The sequence below is a fragment of the Eulemur rufifrons genome, chromosome 19 (genome assembly GCF_041146395.1).
Source record: "Eulemur rufifrons isolate Redbay chromosome 19, OSU_ERuf_1, whole genome shotgun sequence".
In the NCBI taxonomy this organism is placed as follows: domain Eukaryota; kingdom Metazoa; phylum Chordata; class Mammalia; order Primates; family Lemuridae; genus Eulemur; species Eulemur rufifrons.
Genome location: NC_091001.1, coordinates 39,177,978 through 39,195,888, shown reverse-complemented (window position 1 = coordinate 39,195,888; position 17,911 = coordinate 39,177,978). Strand labels below are relative to the sequence as shown.

The following is a 17,911-nucleotide window of genomic DNA, read 5'->3' as shown; positions in this document are numbered from 1 at the left end:
CTGGAACGCTCTGGAACCGGCTGGACCCCTGGTGGGGGCGCGGGGGCCGCGGGGATGCCCAGGGCTGAGCGGCGTCCGGAGAGGCTTTCCAGTCTCTCCCGCTCCTCCGGGCGGGGAGTTGGGGGCACCGGGTTGGCTCGCTCGCCTCCAGGGGTCTGCCGCCGCCCTCTGCCTGGCCCCGCCGAGCAGTCTCCGCCCGCTCCCCGCCCCCGCGGTGGCTGGGCGGGAGCCGGAGCCGGAGCCGCGCCCGCAGTTCCCGGCCGCGAGGGCGGGTGCAGCTCGTGCCCGGCGCCCGGAGCCCACTCGGAGCGCGCGGCGCCGGCCAGAGCAGCCGGAGCAGGGCCCGGCGGGGCAGCGGGGGCGCCAGCCTGCCCCGCGCGCCCCCAGGAAGCGGCAGGAATGTGACCGTCGTGCGCCCGAGCCCCGGAGCATTCCTCGTTGGGCTCCTAGGGCTCCCGCCCCGCCCGGCGGAGCCGGGTTCCTCCCGGGGCTGTGATCCCCTCACCCCCGACGGGGGCTCGTCCAGGTAGGAGAAAGCTGGGGCCTCCCCGGAATGGGTTGGCGGGAGGGCGGGCTGTGGCTTTGACACTTCCTGGGCTCCCTGCTCTGCGGTGCGCGGTAAGCGTTTTTCCCAAAGTACACTTGGTTGTCAGAGTTTGTTGTGCAGCAAGGTGATGGCGGTTAAGTCTATGTATGTGTGTTTCTTGTGTGAAGCAGTCGAGGTTGTTCAGATCCTTTGGTGGTTGTAGGTAGGCGTGTGTCTCCCTGTGTGAATTGCTTCCAGGCATTTTAATCCGGCCAAGTTCAACTGTTTAGGAGCGTCCGTTTTAGGGATTTAGGCTCAGAAGAGTCAGTCTGCTGACGAGGTAAGGGATGAGGCCGTAAAGGCACTGGAAGGATACCTTTTTGCCCCTTCGGATAAAGGATGATGCTGGGCAGTGTAGCTACAAGCAAGTAGACACCAAGAAGACACTCACTGTTTACAACAAGCATGCCCAGCGCTGTACGGTTTACAAGGTCCTTAACATGCACTGCTCTTTTATCCTCCCAGCAGTCTTGTGAGGAAGGTGCTATCATCATGCTTGTCTTACAGCGGAGGAAGCACAGGCTTAGACAGGTAGGGGAGTAGCTTGTTGGACGACTGGCACTCAGGAGAGTTAGATCTCTGGATTCAAACCCCTGTGTCTTTTACTTTTCCTCATGATGGTTCCCACCAGTCCCTGCCTACCAGGGCTTTGTGCCAAGGGGGAGGGAGGCTGAGGAGGGTGTGCAGATGCGATTCCTGCATGTTCCTCCGCAGTGTTTCCTGGGGACTAGGGGCACTCATCAGATGGGCACACTCCATGGTTTTAGCTCCACATCCTAGGAACTGAGGCAAGGGACACCATGAACTTGGTCCCCTGATGTCAGGGGAAAAAGGTGAGCCAAGGTCCCTTCATCACTGCAGTGTGATGCCTGGGTCACCGTGGTTCAGTGCTGAGTTTCTGGAAGGTGAATGGATCAAATGTCTCTGCAACTCTAGATGGGCCAAGGAAAGCTGGCAGTGGTGTTGGGGACGTTCTCTGCCCCTTTCCCCACCAATTTATTAATACTAGAAGCTATTGGCATCGTTTCCCCTCTAATTTGTTACTTAAGATCCTATTTGATATTTTATTTAATATTCTGTATTCACATCCTACATTAACTCTTGTGCTAGACAAAAAGGGTGTGTGGAGCCTTGATTTATTTTCAGTCCTTTTTGGCCAGCTGCCACTCTGCTGTCTGTGGAGCATTGCCTGTGCCCGTTCGCCCTCGTGTGGCCTCCATGCCATCCAAGAAAGGATGTTTGATGTGAATTTTAACTTGACCTTGGGGGAGTAAGGTTTGGTCCTGGCTAACCCCCCCATTTCTAACAGGCTTTCCTGTTCCCTCTATGTCATAATGTGGCATCAAGATTTTCTCTATGGTTCCACAACATGTAACAGCTTTTGAGTAAATCCTTCACTACTGGGGAAACGCTATGAATATTAGATTCATGCATTTATTAAGCAAGTGGATGTTTACTGGATGTCTACTATGTGCCAGGGACCATGGTGAGTGCTGGGTTAGAGCAGTGAATAGAATAAATGAAAATCTCTGTCCTCTCGCTGAGGTAAGTGACAGGACATTGGCAGTCTCTCTTCATAAGGAAGGTCTTTGCAATCCGCCCCGTTGAGCAGGATGTGGGCACACTGGCTGCCCGGAGGACACCACTTGGTGTCTCCAGGGACAAGGGGGAGAAGATGATGGGTAGAGATGAAGCTCTGTTGTTCCCTGCTGCTGAGTGAGATACACTGCGAGGTTGGGCTATGCTCATGGACCAGGACAGATGGAAACCTGGGGCTGGGACGCGAGGTGGATGTCCACCTGCAAGCAGAGACATTATGGAGGGAGCTTCTCATTAATCCAAGGGGCAAAGCTGGTCCATTGCGGTGAAATGACCATGGCGTAGGGGTAGGGAGGTACAGAGATCTGCATATTCCTGTGCTGCATAATGGATCCACTATGAACTTAACCCTTTAAAGGAGAGACGTTGTCAGGGGCACCTGTGACTCACTGGCGGTGGCCCAGGCCCACAAGGGTACCCATCTGTTGCTGTGAGTGGGTGCCTGGTTTGTGTTTCCCTCTCCTCGAGGTTGTTAGGTGGGCTGGAGGCACAGGACGGGGATCTGCACTGTCAGCAACTTTCGTCTCCTTTGGTTGTCTGCCGTGGCCCCAGGAAACGCTGCTGCAGCCTCCTGGCCACGCCTAGCGCAGGGGACGTGTAGAGGGGCCCCAGGACTGAGCCGTCCTCCCAAGTGTTAAAAGGGCCTGGGGCTCCTCAAGGCTCTAGTCACCTGTGTATCTTTGGATTCTGTGCTGTCTCCTCTTCATGCACGCCCACGGCACACACGTGGCAGAGTGGCGGAGAGAGCTACCTATGACTTACCAAGAGGACTCACGGCCACGAGAGGAGAGAGATGCCATAAATTAAAGGTGAGATGAAAGAAAAACAAGGGTGCAGATGAAAGGGAGCTTGAAAATGTGGCTAGAAATATGTAAAATGTAACCTTGATGGCCTAAATGTCTGTGAAGTTGGCCAAGTGGGCTGCAGATGCCTCTGGTAAACCCAGCGTCCCAGCCCGGCCAGCACCTTAGCGTTGCCCGGGGCACTCTGATGACTGCTGGGACCCGATGCAGAGCAAACAAACTAGCATCTCTGGGGGCGTGCCAGGCTCTGGTATTTGTAAAGCCCCCCAGGTGGTTCTAATGTGTAGCCAAGATTGACAACACAAATATGCTTACTTACAGGCATGGGAGAGAGGAAAGCGGGCAGGGCTTCAGTGTCCTTAAGATGAAAGCAGAGTGCTCAGGAGAAAAAGCATTCTTGGGACAAAGTGAAGTGGGTGGGAACTGTCTCCTGAAGGTCCCCATAAAAGAGGTGGGAAGAGCAAGTTTTAGGATGTCTTTTGAAATGACCCGAACTGTAAGTGCAGTTTGGTAGCCATAATTCATTGGAGTGCTAACAGGAGGGGTCCAGCCATGCTGGTCTGCACATCTGGCTTTGCAAACCTGAGATCCTACAGACCCCTGAAAATACAGCCAATGACTCCTGACCAAGAGTTAAATGAAAAGTTAGATGCTGTCACTTTCTATCTCATCAAAACCCAACACCCTCCTCTTTATGCAAATATTTTACACACTCCCTTTATAATTCTGAAATGATATAACAAAACTTACCTAGAGCATTTCAAAATATCAATATAGTGCTTGTGAAGAAGAAATAAAAGCAATTGGTAGTAACATGATGTATTTCGGGTGTGTAGATGCTTGGGCTGAGCTGAACTAGAACCTGAGGTCACTCAGTGCGTTCTGTAGACTGACTTCAGGGTAGCTGTGGTGGGACAGCTCCAAGTGCAGCCTAGAACAGGTGAGTCTTGGTGGTCATCCAAATATCACTGAAGGACGAGCGACTCTTGGTCAAGATCTAAATGGTAGTCAAAGGCCATTCTTTTCTTAATTTCCGCAGTAGTTGCATTCCTGAAAAATTCAATGTATATAAAAATTATGCCAACAATATGTATTTTACATAAATGTGGAATGGAGTTGGGGGCTGGGCTCCAAATAGTATAAACATATTTTCATTGGCATGAATGTCTGTGGGACGCCTGGAGGTCATGTGGGATAGAGGAATTCCTGGTATTGTCCCAGATGTCTAGCATCCACGCCTCCAAGACTAAATGTGTGGTGATCGGCCAAAGTGTCTCCTTCCTCGTGATTTCCGAAATGCTCCCTCAGGGGCCATGCCCACCCTGTTGAGAACCACTGCTTTCCCTGCATTAGTGCGTGATTACAGCACTAATGCTGGCGTGGGCTCTGAAAGAGGGCGCTGGGAAGGTCTAAGCTAGCCACCCGGAACACACTGACGTTACATGTAAAAGGGTCATAGAGGTCGAGAGAGAAATCAGAATGGTGGGGGCTGTGTGTATGGGGGGTGACTACTAAAAGCCACAAGAGAGCTTTGGGGGGTGACAGCAATGGTCTGTATCCTGATGGAGTATTCCTGGTGCATACAGTTGTCACAGTTTATGGAACTGTGTACACTTAAGGCCTGTGTATTTCACTATGTGCATATTTTACCTCAATAAAAAAAAATTATAGAAGTGAAAACAATGTAAAATTTCTTGTGTGGATTGCCTAGTTCTCAAAACTCTATCTGTAAGATCCCAGCTTGAGAAACAGAGCTGCTCTTGCCCAATTGGGAGGCGGGGCTTGGGGACGGTCTCTCACAGTCATAGTCTTCCAGCCTATAGGAGAGGCTGGAAAGGGCAAGACGGGGCATTTAGGAAGGGGGTGAAGGACTGGAGACGGGGCCCATCCCGCCTCTGGGTTCTGGTTCCTGTGGTCCAGGAGCCCCAGGAGGTTTGCAGGGGTGAAGTGGAAAAATCAAACTCTAATCTCAAGGTCAAGAGGCTCGGGGCTGGCCCATTCCCGTTTGTAGCATCTTGTGACAGTAATTATGACTCTCTGAGTCTCCTTTCCCCCTAGCCCTTAAAACCCACGTGCCTTGGTTGAAATCACCAATGTCATGGCTTTGCGTCTTGTAATCGCTGAATAATTTAGATTTCATGGCAACACTTGAAACCTCTGGAAATTTTTACTTTATCTTTGTATCCTTGTGCTTCCTTGATGATAAAAGTAAAACTTTCCTTGCCCCATTTGCATGGATAAATAAGCCATCAATCTACCATGAGCTAGGCTTTTGGATGCATGTTGTTGGTGTTCCCTGGGCTTTCTGAGATGATGAGTGAGTTTCTATTTTCCTGCCGTGGGAGTGGTTTTGTTTGCTCATAGTTTTGTAAAGCTGTTTCTCTGGAGGAAAATCAGTGGTGACCGTGCGGAAGGCACAGTTGGGTTTTCAGGATATCTGTGTGTAATAGAGTGTGGGTGACTGATCTCTACAGAATGGAAACACTTGTGTCACATACAGAGCACACCGTGGTGGTCCCCCTACTGCTCTGTGGTTGTTTCCACATCCTCTTTTCCCCCTCTTGAGTGTGGACCATCCTGCGAGGACCCTGAGGTAAGTAGGGTTAGGTGGCTCGTCTGTCCTGCCTTGTGGGGGTGAGTCTGTGGGGCCCTGTTGCCTCCATTTCTCCTGACTGGGACTGTGTAGAGATGACTATGGCTGCCTGGGACTTCAAGGCAAGTGCTTTGAGAAGGTGCTTCTTTGATGCCTCATGTTTTGCCTTAGAAAGATCTTGGTGATTTTTCTTTCTACTTCATAATATAGTCATGTTTGCTCTAATATAAAAATAATAATTCCCCCCCCCCGAAAATCTTTGGGTGAAATCAATGCCCCAGGGAGATAGACTCTGGGCTCCCTGACTGACTAAATACCTTCTCTTAGGGGATTTGTGGATTCTAATTTAGGAAGCAAGGACTTGTGTAATCATAGAATTCTAAAGTATTTTCCATAAGCATGTAGTTCCATGGCTTTCTAAATAAGTTCCTTTTTGCTTTCTCTTTCACACTGAAATTTTTGTTCGTAACAAGATTGGGGACTATTTAATAGCTGTTTGAATCCTTATAACAAAGGGGTAACAGGAGAACATCATAATTATGGGCTTAGTTTTGGTACCATAACCTACTCCTTGTACACGTTTCCACTGATTTTCAATATGTTGTGCCGTTTCATGAGCTGAAGAACCTACATCAGCCCTTGCTTTTCCCAGGGTCTCACCCACAGTTGCTTCTTGGTTATGGCCAAATTAGTTGGAGCCTAATTCTCTGACTAATTTCTCCATCACATCAGATCGATATATATGTGCATATTGATTAATGATTGGGATGAGAAGTTGTAGTGAATATTATATTAAATGATGCTGTATTTATGAGGCACTCCATGGGAAGGTAGAAGAGTGTATTGATATGACATAAAAATGTAGAAAGTATTGTTAGGATTTTCTTACAAATTTCATATTTGAGACTTGGCTACTTCAGGCCCCTGGAAGAAGCAGATGTCACCTACTGCTGTCTGCTCTCTTTTCCTGGGTTTCTGCAGAGGTCTGGCCCTGTGCCTTGGAGGGCTCTACTCTGCAGCTTGGCCAGCCACCCTCCTTGGCATGACAAGGGTATGTAAGGATGTGCACTCATGGAACCTGTGCCTACCATGCCTTAGGTACCTGGGACCTCTGGAATTCCCTCCCCAAACACCCTGTGTCTTCCCTGGGTCATCCCCCTGGGCTCCACCGGTAGTGTGCCTACCTGCTTTGTGGACTGGCCGGGGCTGTATGGAAGGGTGTGGACTTGGACGGATGGACTGAGGTGTCTACCTGTGCACATGCTCTGGTCCCCTCCCAATATGGGATGGAGCGGGGGCAGGGAGGGCTGGAGAGAGAGGCTTAGAGGTGCACAAAGCTAGATACAGCACAAGCCACGTGGTGGGACTGCTCTGTGCAGGTCCCAGTGCAGGGACAGAGCTACCTGTGCTTGGATGGACAGTGAGCACCAGGTGCCTGGGTGAGCTGGCTTCCTTCCCCCAGCGCTGGGCACCTCTACCGCCACTGTCCCCAGAAATGGACCCACAGCATGTTCTGACATTGTCTGGGGTGCATCTGTTGCGTGCCACCTGGCCTGCGCTTGGCTTCTATCGTGGAAGGCAGCATTCACAATGTTGGGGAATTCCTCAGGAGTAAGAAAGGAATTCCTTAAAGTCGTGGGAAATTCCTCAAGAATAAGAATGTGTTTAGTAGTTGTGATGTGTCTATGAAGCAGAAAAAAAATGTTTCCTTCCCCTGCATTGGGCCCTAGGCTTTGGGGAAGGCACCTGGGTTCTGGTGACAGCTCCTCTGTCCCCAGCTGTCACTTCTCTTGTGCTTGCCCTGGGTATGGAATTTCCTGCAGGACAGGAAGGTGCCACTAGATGAAGTCAGTCTTTCCTGGAAGGAGGGCTTTTGTTGGGGCCGATATGCTGCTCATTATTAATTCTTATTCTTAATTGCTACTTTTGTAATTTAGTTCACATTGAAATTTCTCATTCTAGGTCTATTAGAAAATTGCTTTTATGCCTCAGATAAACCCTTAAATAAGCATTTTCATTTTATCTTTAATAAACAAGTAGCTTTATATGTGTGTTGCACGCGCCACTGTAGTCATGTTTGTGATATGCCGATGTTTCCAAATATGTCGTAATCACCAAACAAACACCGGTGAGATTGTCCTGGGGAAGATCTTCACAGTCGCCAGTGTTTTCCTGTGACTGTCACATAAAGCCGCAAGGTGCTGCAGCGAGTGGACAGGGCTGCTGGAGGTGGGGATGGCCTGCCAAGGCCTCTGGTCACCCCAGGCTCTGGCTGGCTTCTGGGCATGAGTGTCGCTATCTCAGTGCACCGCCCGGCCGTGGCTGGAAGCTGCTGCGGAGAGGGCCTTAGCCGGTCCCGGAACGCCAGACGTAATACAGGCACCACTGTACCCTGGGCAGAACGGGGGAACAGTATGTTATGGCTTATTAATTTATTGGGTGAGTTAATCCCTTTCCCTTCCTCAATCATTTTATTTTATATGGAGAATTCAATCTGAAAAATAACACAGTAGAATAAATCTGTGACTTTTTATTATTGTTGTGATTTTTTTTTAAAAGGTTTATTTTGAGCTTTGCTATAAGCCATTTTTTAAAAATCACAAGGGACGTGGCCAAGTGGGTTCTGAATACACAGTGAGTATGCGTCTGGCACTATAGTTCTCACGCTCCAGTCCTGTTCCCAGCACTCTCTCCTCAGGACTGTCCCCACCCCGGCTCCTCCACAGCCATCTGGGTGGAGCCTTTTGTCTAACTCCTTGAGTAGTATTGCTCCTGTACGATTCCTGGGCACCTCCCCTCGCATTCCTATTCTCGGACTCTCACTCAGGACCCACATTCTCTCCTTGTCCCCTCTTGATTCCAGGCTGAGTTTTGGTCCCCATGTGTCTAATGAAAAGATGGTGGGAGGTGGATAGATTCCTCCCCTCCTCTCCCTTCCTTCCTCCTGCCACAAGTATTTACTGAGCCCTTACTACATGCAGGATGTGTAGCTTGGGCCCTCCTCACAGGGGTGTGGGAGACAGGGGTTTGGGGGGGCAGCCCAGGAAGGGAAGGCCACAACCAGGGGAGCTGCCCACTGCTATTGGAGCCCTGGTCCTAGAGCCAGTAGTCTGAGGCACCCTAGCGTGCTACACCAGGGACAGCCTGCATGAGGAATGACACCTGGCTTTGGAGGAGGGTGTCTTCTGGGGCTCTGGGAGGAGTGACTGATCAGAATCAGCTCAGAGTTGGTCAGAAGTCCCAGAAACCTCTAGGCTTGAATGGGAAGAATGGAATTACAGCCCCGGGAAGTACATAGGGGTGCCCAGAGGCAGAGTGGCAGGTACTAACAGAGGAGCGGGGAGGGGAGCCTGAAGGACACAGGGCAAGCTGGGGAAGGAAGAGTGGTGGGGGGCGGCTCTGACCCTCATCCAGGGGTCAAGCAGGAGGGGGTGAGGGGGCCGGTCAGGTGCTCCAGAGATGTCTAGTGAGATGGAGACTGAGGGTCCTTGGCATGGAGAAACTAGGAGGCTTGGGCAGAGCATTTCAGAGAGGGATGGATGAATTCTGGGGCAAAAAGGAGGAGGGAAAGTGAAGTAGTTAGAGGGGTGTGGGCAGTCACTTTCTCTGCAGGAGCCTTTCTGGGCCTTGCAAGTAAACCCATCCCTCTTGCTGGTCCTTCATCCCCTCCCTCATTTCATCAATTTCCCTGTGGCTGTGATGTTCTCTACATAATCCCTGTCAGCTGCAGTTGTTTCTGGGGTGCATTCATGGGGCTTGGGGGGACACTGACCCAGGACTGGGAACGGGAGGATGTGGGGGGCTTCTCTTGATTTGTGTTGATGAGCCCTGTGCTTCTGGTACCTTAAAGTTATGCTATGCACTGTCTCATAAGTTTAAAGTGAATAGTAGGTTGGGATTTAGTACATGTAGTCTAAGCAAAGTGCTACGTATTGAATTAGTCAGGCTGTTTTATTGATGGGCATTAAAAGGCCTTATGCCGGGGCCTTGCAAGCTTTCAAAGGCCCAAGGAAATGATTCCGACGTGAAAAAATTTAGACTCCAGAGTACTGAAAGAAAACTGAATGAATGGTAAACTGTGTATAAGACATAACAATATGGACCTCACAACTCAGCTCTTTTGAAGTTACTTTAAATTATGTAATGTAGGGTGCAGGGTATTGCAATGCCTCGTACAGGAAGGGTAAGGTTGCCTGTTCTTAGACCGGGCTTGCCTATTTTTTCTGGCATCAGGTGCGTTTCTCTCTGGCAAGGCCCAAGCTGTATTTCCACATGCACCCTCAGAAGTGGTTTGATTCATGTCTGCATGCCCGTGTCCAGCAAAGTTCCAGGTACACGTGTTTAATCAGCAATAGCTTGAGGTTGCCAAGCTGTTTGTATTCCTCACCCCGTGACTGGATTTCCTGAGAATGTCCTGTCCCAAAGGGCTCTGGAACATAGACTTTTTAAACACTGGACTCATTTTCGTGAGCACTTATTAATGAAAGCTTTCTGATGCCTCTTGAGATGCTCGCGGCGGTCAGTGACTTCAGGCCTCTTCATCCAGCTTCACCGTGTGCTCTTCCTTCCCCAGACAGACGCGGCCCCTAACGATGCTGACTCCCTCCTGAGAAGCAGGACCACTTGGTACAAGAAAAGGCCTTCTCTGAGGTAATGGGGCTGGGTCACCCCAGTGCCCCCCAGTCTTTTCTCATAAACAGCTGACCTCTTCCACCCTCAGCTCCAGGAACCTGAGATATCTCCCACTGTATGTAAAAGTATTTTATTTTTGTCAGCACATTTTTCTTTGGGGCAGCTCCATGGTTTTATTAATATTATTAATAGATTTTTGAACGAGGCTGTGACCCCAGGAGGAGCCACTGCCTGCCTGCTTTACCAGGTCACCTCTGCTGTGCTGCAGCTACGTCCTGCTGAATGGCAGGTCCCCATGCAGTGCCTGAGCTCTCCTAGTTCCAGCACATTCCAGGCCTTGTTGTCCGTTTTCACTCCACTTTCACCTCAAGCTCAAATTCTTGACTTCCGCTGGAGACAACACTGCTTGCTTCGTCCCAGGAGCGCCCGGCCTCATGGTGCCGTGGGTGACATGGTCCGAGCATCTCCTGTGAGCTGTCTGTGCCTGCCGAGCCTGCCCCCTGGGTCTGGACCTGCCTCTCCCTGGCCCCACCTCAGGGAGTCAGGCCCAGACATCCCCCTTCTCCGCTCTGCCCCGAGTGTTCCCAGATGTGCTCCTGCCTGCCTGCCTGCTGGCCGCTGCTGGCCGGCCCACCCCTCGTGCTCTCCCCTGTGGCCCTCAGAGGCAGCTTGCTCTCCGGGCCTGCCCTCTGTCTTCAGTCTGTATTCCACGCAGGTGCCAAAATGTCCACGAAGAATGAAGATCTAACCATACCCCACTCTATGACTTAAAACCTTTAAGCAATTCTCTGCCACCTGCAAATTACAGGCCCAGATCCTCAGCAAGACTCTTCATGTCGTGGGCACGTGTGGCCTCGCAGCCGCACCTCTTGGCATGGCCTTCGGTCTATGCTTGAGAACTTGACGTTGCTGGATCCTCTCCTGCCGCCTATTCCAGGCTGAGTTAGGGCCCTGTCGGCCGTCCTGCGCTGGGTGTAGGGCTTCCCCAGGACGCCCCACGTCCAAGTCTAACTCTCTGCGATGTCCCCACTTTCCCCCTGGTTGCTGGGCTCCCGGAGCCCGGCTGGCGCCTTTATCCCTACTTTTGTTCCCAGAGCCAAGGGTGGATGCAGGAATGTGGTAGATATTCAATTTATAATTGTTGAACGGGTCAGTGAGTGAATAAAGAAATGAACGGGTAACTGAAAACACTTTACTGAAACCTGTATTTGTCATCCGAGCATGGGGTGGTTTCTAACAGCTGGCAGTTGAGAGTGACCGTTTGCCAGACAGCGTGCTAAGCCCTTTTCCTGTGGCCACTCATTTCACCCTCATCGCACCATCCATGACAAAGGCTGTTGTCCTCATCCCCATTTTGTCAAATGGGGGAACTGAGGCTGAGCTTTTACCCAACGTGCCGCCTATGTTGAGGGACTTCCTGACTTGGATGGACAGCCTTTCCCTACTGGCGCTACACAGGCCAGTCGGGGCTGGCTCCACCTTGGGATTTCTGCGTTATTTGAGGGCATGATGGGGTTGTGCTGATTTTTGTTGGGAGCGTGTGTGTTGCAATCTTGGCTGCATCCTTTACCACCTTCCCTCCTGACAGCCTCATTCCTGTAGGTCATGTGACCCTCAACGCCCATCCCGAGGCTCGGTGCTGGCCCCTTGCTCCAGGGTCCTGGGGGCTGACGCAGATTCAGAAAGGCCTCTGCTGAGGAGACAGGGCACTCCTGTCCCCAGGCCTTTTCCCAGAGCAGTTCTGGGGCAGGAGTAAGCCTGGATCTGTGGGGCTCTGCCCTCCCCTGTATAGTCTGTTAGAGCAAGAAGGGGTCTGAGATCAGCTGGCTCCTTGCCCGCCTTGTGCAGGTGGGGAAACTGAGGCTCAGGGAGGAGATGTGTCCAAGATCACCCTGACCTGTGGTAGAGGCCGCCGGCCTTGGACGTGTGATTAAACATTGTTTGTCCACAATCAATTTGGGATTATATCTCAAGATACACGCTCCATAAAATTCAGCCTGGCATCTTTCTTTTCTTCTCTCTGCCTAATGGTCAAACAAGCCTGATCTTGTAACTGAATGAATGAGCAGCTGGCAGTGTTCAGCTGATTTCGTAATGCCCTTATTCTGTTGATGGTAAACTAAGGTAAGTAACTGATTGGCCTGGAACTGGTGATTGGGAAACATTTTAACCCTTTCTTTTCTTCCCCTCTATCATAAAGACTTAAAACTCACTTCCAAGACAGAGTTCATCTGCCAGGCTGCAAGGCTTCAAGCCTTCTGTCTTATTTAATCATCTGAACCTAGTTTAAAAGTGTGTATGGTAATAATACTAGTAATCTAGACTAATTTGAGAGAAGGCCTGTTTATGGGAATAAAGGGTCAGAATTACAGGCTATTTAAGGAATGCAGTTTTACTGCTCTGGGGGAGGTTTCAAGGCTTGAGGAGGCTTAGGGATCAGCGTCCTGGTACTTGGGGTAAAGTGAAGAGAATGTGAATGGGTGTGTCTCGCATGCTTAGAAATTCTTTCTTTCCTGAATTTGTTTTAGAAAGAAAGACATTGTAATGTTTTTCAGACATTTTGATGCACCTTCTTAAATAGAACATTTTCCAGTTAATATTCAAATGATCACATCATTAGAGTCTGAATGATTGTTGTGTTAAAATATTTTGTTTGCATATTTACTTTTATTCTAAACACTATACTATTTTAGTGACTTTGTTTTGTAGCTAAAGCAATGGGCGTGTTCTCCTTCTAGATTTGCTATATTGGGCAGGTACCTAATCTGATTACACTGCTTGGCATGTATGTAGACAAAGCCTTATGTAATTAAATTAGTAATTTACCAGGACCTCAGTTGAGTATGTCGCCCTGTCACTAAACAGTATCTGTTGTAGCTAATGTTGTGTTGGTGTGGCCTTTGAAACCACTCGGGGGGCTGTGGAATTTTTTCTCTTTTTTTCTTTGTGATTAGAGTCATACAATACTCATTTTAGACATTTTAGCAAGTACATAAAGTCCCAGACAAGGGGAAACCCACCAAACCACAAGAATCAACCTAATTTTGGCATATTATTATAATTTCTTTTAGTCTTTTTTTGTGCATTTCTATGTACCTATATCATCTCATACAAGCAATTTTGTATCTCACATTATAAAATGAAGGCATGACCTTTGAGTTGACCTAGAATTATGGGAGACATTGTCAAGTGGGTGTTGGTGGCAGAGTATGTTCGAGGTGAGGAACAAATCCACACAAGCAAAGGAAAGCTGGTTTAGGGGTTGGTCTACTTTGAATGTAGACTAGATTTGGGGGAAATTTAAGTGGGATACAAGACTGGAAATGTATATTGAGACAGATGATGGAAGATTTTTTTAATCTTAAATTATCAAATTTGTCCTCAATTCTGTGAAAAATCTTCATCCCCAACCCCCAACTCCCCTATTTTCTAACCAGAAGCCAAACATGATTACATTAATGATGCGTTAAAAACTAATTCATCATTTTGACTTGGGGTAGAGGGTGGGGACAGTTGGGGTGTCAGCATATTTAGTTTCAGAGATTTGCTGCAATAGTAACATTGTTACGTTTGTCTTCTATTCCTCCTTTTCTGTAGGAGAATATGCAAGTGTCACCCAGACTTGTTTGTTTCATAGCTCTACTGATTTCTTCTCTGGAGGCTGGTAAGTTAAGCATTTCCTTGTGTTCTTGTCTGCTAAGAATATCTATTATTTAGAATACATAAAGAACCTTCCATAACGGAGTCAATTTTCTTACCCATTTCTGCTGAAGCAATCCCAGGACACAGAGCTCCCCGGTCATAGACCTGCACTGCTGGAAGTTCCTCTTAGCATTTTCACTTCCCATTCTCTCACTTACAGATTGGGAAACATTAAGAGCCCAAGGTCATGTAGCTAGTTTTGGAGGAAGAACTAAACTCTAGGTCTCCAATGTCCAGCCCAGGCTTCTTCCTACTTTCTTGCTAATTGAAGAGTATGATTCAGGAAATTCTGGCTTTCATTTAGAAGAGGTGAATGCATGGTTTTTATGAACCCATGTCTAGAAACCATCGAGAGACAGTTTGTTTTGTTTTTCTTTCTATTTCTTCATTTTCTCTGTGTGCCAGGTACTAGGTACTGGGGATAGAGCAGTGAATAACCCAGACAGAAATACATGCTTGCATGGGGTTTACATTCTTGTAGGGGAGACAGCCAATATATCAGATAAATAAATATATATTATGTCATATGGTGATAAGTATAGGGAGGAAAAAAACGCAGAAGTGTCTACAGTCTTGGGGTTGGAATGGGCAGTAGGTTATATTTTTGATAGTGTGGCCAGAAAAGGCCTCACTGAGAAGCTGATTTTTGAGTTTACCTGAAGGAAGAGAAAAGGGGAGCTGTTTAGATGCCACGTTGGGATGTAGGAATATTCTAGGCAGCATGTGCAAAGGCCCTGAGCCCAAGAGTACTTGGCCTGTTGTGGGAACTAAAATACCAGCATGGCTGGAGCATAATGAGAGATGAGGGAAGTCATAGGGATGAGGATATTTGGGTGATGGGGGGATGGTGGAGAATTGATTGTGTAGAATCTTGCAGACCTTTCTAAGGACCTTGGCTTATAGTTTGCCTGAGATGGGAAGACTGCAGGGTTCATGGTTCAGAATTAGAGGAGTGATCTGACTTAGATTTTGGTTTCTATCTGGAGAATAGATCCTGGGGAGACAAAGGCAGAAATAGAGAAGCTGGTTAAGAGGCTGTCATGAAAATCCAGGCAAGCCATGATGGTGGCTTATTCTAGGCAAGAAATACTGATGGCTTGTCCGAGGGTGGTGATGAGAAGTGAGAAGTAGTCAGATTTTGAATATATTTTGAGAATAGAGCCCCCAGGGATTTGCAGATGGATTGGATGTGAGGTTTGAGAGAAAGAGAATAATCAAGGATGACTCCAGGGGGTTTGAGGCTGAGCAAATGCAAAGCGGAATTGCCATGGATGGGGTGGGGCAGATCAAGTGTTCAGACTGGACAGGTTAAGTTCACCTGTTGACCAGCTGTCCAGTATCTAAATGGTGACATCAACTAGGCAGTCTAGAGCCTGAGGGAGAGTTCTGGGTTGGATTTATAAAACTGGAGACCTCAGCGAGCCGCTGGTTTGAGAACCACGAGTCTGAATGGAGTCATGGAGTGTGGCTAGAAAAGATAAGAAATTCAAGGACTGAGCCCCATAGCTTTCTAAGGATTGATGGCCCAAGCATCCACTGGTCAGAGAACCGTTGAAAGACTTACCTGAAATACAGGAGGAGAACAGAAAAGTGTCCTAAAAGCCAAGGGAGGGAAGAAAGTATTTCAAAGACGAGAGAATGATAACGCTTCAAATTACATGTCAAGTAAGACAATGTCTGAGAGTTGTTTATTTGATTTAGCAGCTTAAAATTCATGGGTGACTTTGGGTGACCAACGGTGACCTTGACCAAAAAAATTTTGGCAGAGTGTTGGGACAAACCTTACATAACTAATATAGTATGTCCAGCTGAGGACTTACTTAAGGGTTACTCATTTTATCACTACTGTTACTGTTGCTTCTGCTATTCCTAGTAGCTAAATATTTAGGAGTTCTCACTCTGTGCAGGTACCATTCTAAGTTCTTAGCTACTTTTAATCCAATTCTAGTTGTTTAATTGACAAATAGTAATTGTCCACATTTGTGAGGTATGTAATGATGTTTCAGTACATTTAATGTATAGTGATCAGATCATAGTAATTAGCATATCCATTATCTCAAACATTTATCTTTTCTTTGTGTTGAGAACATTCACTGTCCTCCTTCTAGCTATTTGAAACTATTTAATGTATTTTTGTTAAGTATACTCATCTTACAGTGGTATAGAACATTAGAATTTATTCTTCCTATCTAGCTGCAATTTTGTATCCTTTAACAAATCACTCTCAATCCCTCTCTTCCCCCTACCCTTCCTAGCCTCTAGTATCTTCTGTCCTACTTTTTACTTCTGTAAGATCAACTTTTTTTAGCTTCCACATATAAGTGAGAACACGTGGTGTTTCACTTTCTGTTCCTGGTTTACTTCACTTAACATAGTGTCCTCCAGTTCTATGCATGTTACCATGAATGACAGGATTTCATTCTTTTATATAGCTGAATAGTATTCTATTGTGTACATATGCCACATTTTCTTTATCCATTCATCTGTTTTTGGACACCTAGGTTGATTCCCTGTCTTGGTATTGTGAATAATGGTGCAGTAAACATGGGGATGTAGATGTCTCTTCAATATAATGATTTCCTTTCCTTTGGATAAAGTCCCAGTAATGGGATTGGTAGGTCAGATGATAGTTCTAGTTGTAGTTTTTTTGAGGAACCTCCCTACTGTTCTTCATAGTGACTGTACCAGTTTACATTCCCACCAACAGTGTGTAATGGTTCCCTTTTCTCTGTATCCTTGCCAACATTTGTTGTTTTTTTGTCTTTTTGATAATAGCCATCCTAACTGGGGTGAGATGATACCTCATTGTGGTTTCGATTTGGGTTTCCCCCATGATTAGTGATGTTGAACATTTTGCATATATTTATTGTCAATTTGTATGTCTTCTTTTGAGAAATGTCTGTTCAAATTACTTGCCCATTTATTATTATTATTATTTCAATAGATTGGGGGTACAAGTGTTTTTTATTACATGGAAGAATTGTATAGTGGTGAAGTCGGGGCTTTTAGTGTCCCAGTTACCAGAATAGTGTACATTGTACCTAGTAGGTAATTTTTGATCCCTCTTATCCCTCCCACCCTTCCATTCTTAGTTTCCAATGCCCATTACACTACTTTATGGCCATATATACCCATTGTTTAGCTCCCACTTATATGTGAGAACATGTACTATTTGTTTTTCCATTCTTGAGATACTTCGTTTAGGATAATGGTCTCTAATTCTATCCATGTTGCTGCAAAAGACATTATTTCATTTCTTTTTATGGCTGAGTAGTACTCCATGGTGTGTGTGTGTGTGTGTGTATATGTATGTGTGTGTGTGTGTATATATATGTATACACATCACAGTTTCTTTATCCACTTATTAGTTGATGGACACTTAGGTTGATTCCATATCTTTGCAATTGTGAATTGTGCTATGAATAACATTTTGGTGCAAATATCTTTTTGAGTTAACGACTTCTTTTCTTTTGGGTAGATACCCAGCACTGGAATTGCTGGATTGAATGGCAGGTCTACTTTTAGTTCTATGAGTAATCTCCATAGTGTTTCCCGTAGAGGTTGTGCTAATTTACATTCCCACCAATAGTGTATAAGAGTTCCCTTTTCACTGTATCTGAATCAACATCTATTGTTTTTTGGCTTATTAGTCATGGCCATTCTGACAGGGGTAAGGTGGTATCTCATTGTGGTTTTAATTTACATTTCCCTCATGATTAGTGATGTTGAGCATTTTTTCATGTTTCTTGGCCATTTGTATGTCTTCTTTTGAAAAAAATATCTGTTCATGTCTTTTGTCCACTTTTTATTGTGGTTTTTTCTTGCTGATTTGTAAGTTGTTTGTAGATTCTGCATATTACTCTTTTGTCAGATGTATGGTTTGCAAATATTTTCTCCCATTCTGTAGGTTGTCTGTTTACTTTGTTGATTATTTCCTTTGTCGTGCAGAAACTTTAGTTTAAGTCCCATTTATTTGCTTTTGTTGTTGATGTATTT

The 17,911-nt window shown here is 47.0% G+C and overlaps 1 protein-coding gene across 3 annotated transcripts in view; it reads left to right on the top strand.

The window, feature by feature from the left end:
• IL1R1 (interleukin 1 receptor type 1) overlaps positions 1-17,911 on the top strand; it is a 77,101-nt gene that overhangs the window by 34,968 nt on the left and 24,222 nt on the right. For 2 of the 3 annotated variants that reach the window (XM_069494122.1, XM_069494123.1), the window contains exons 2-3: positions 10,155-10,231; positions 13,811-13,877. In XM_069494122.1, the coding sequence (XP_069350223.1) occupies positions 13,817-13,877 (61 nt within the window). In that variant the 5' untranslated portion in view covers positions 10,155-10,231; positions 13,811-13,816. The remainder of the gene's footprint in view (positions 1-10,154; positions 10,232-13,810; positions 13,878-17,911) is intronic. The other variant, XM_069494124.1, reaches the window with a different exon arrangement.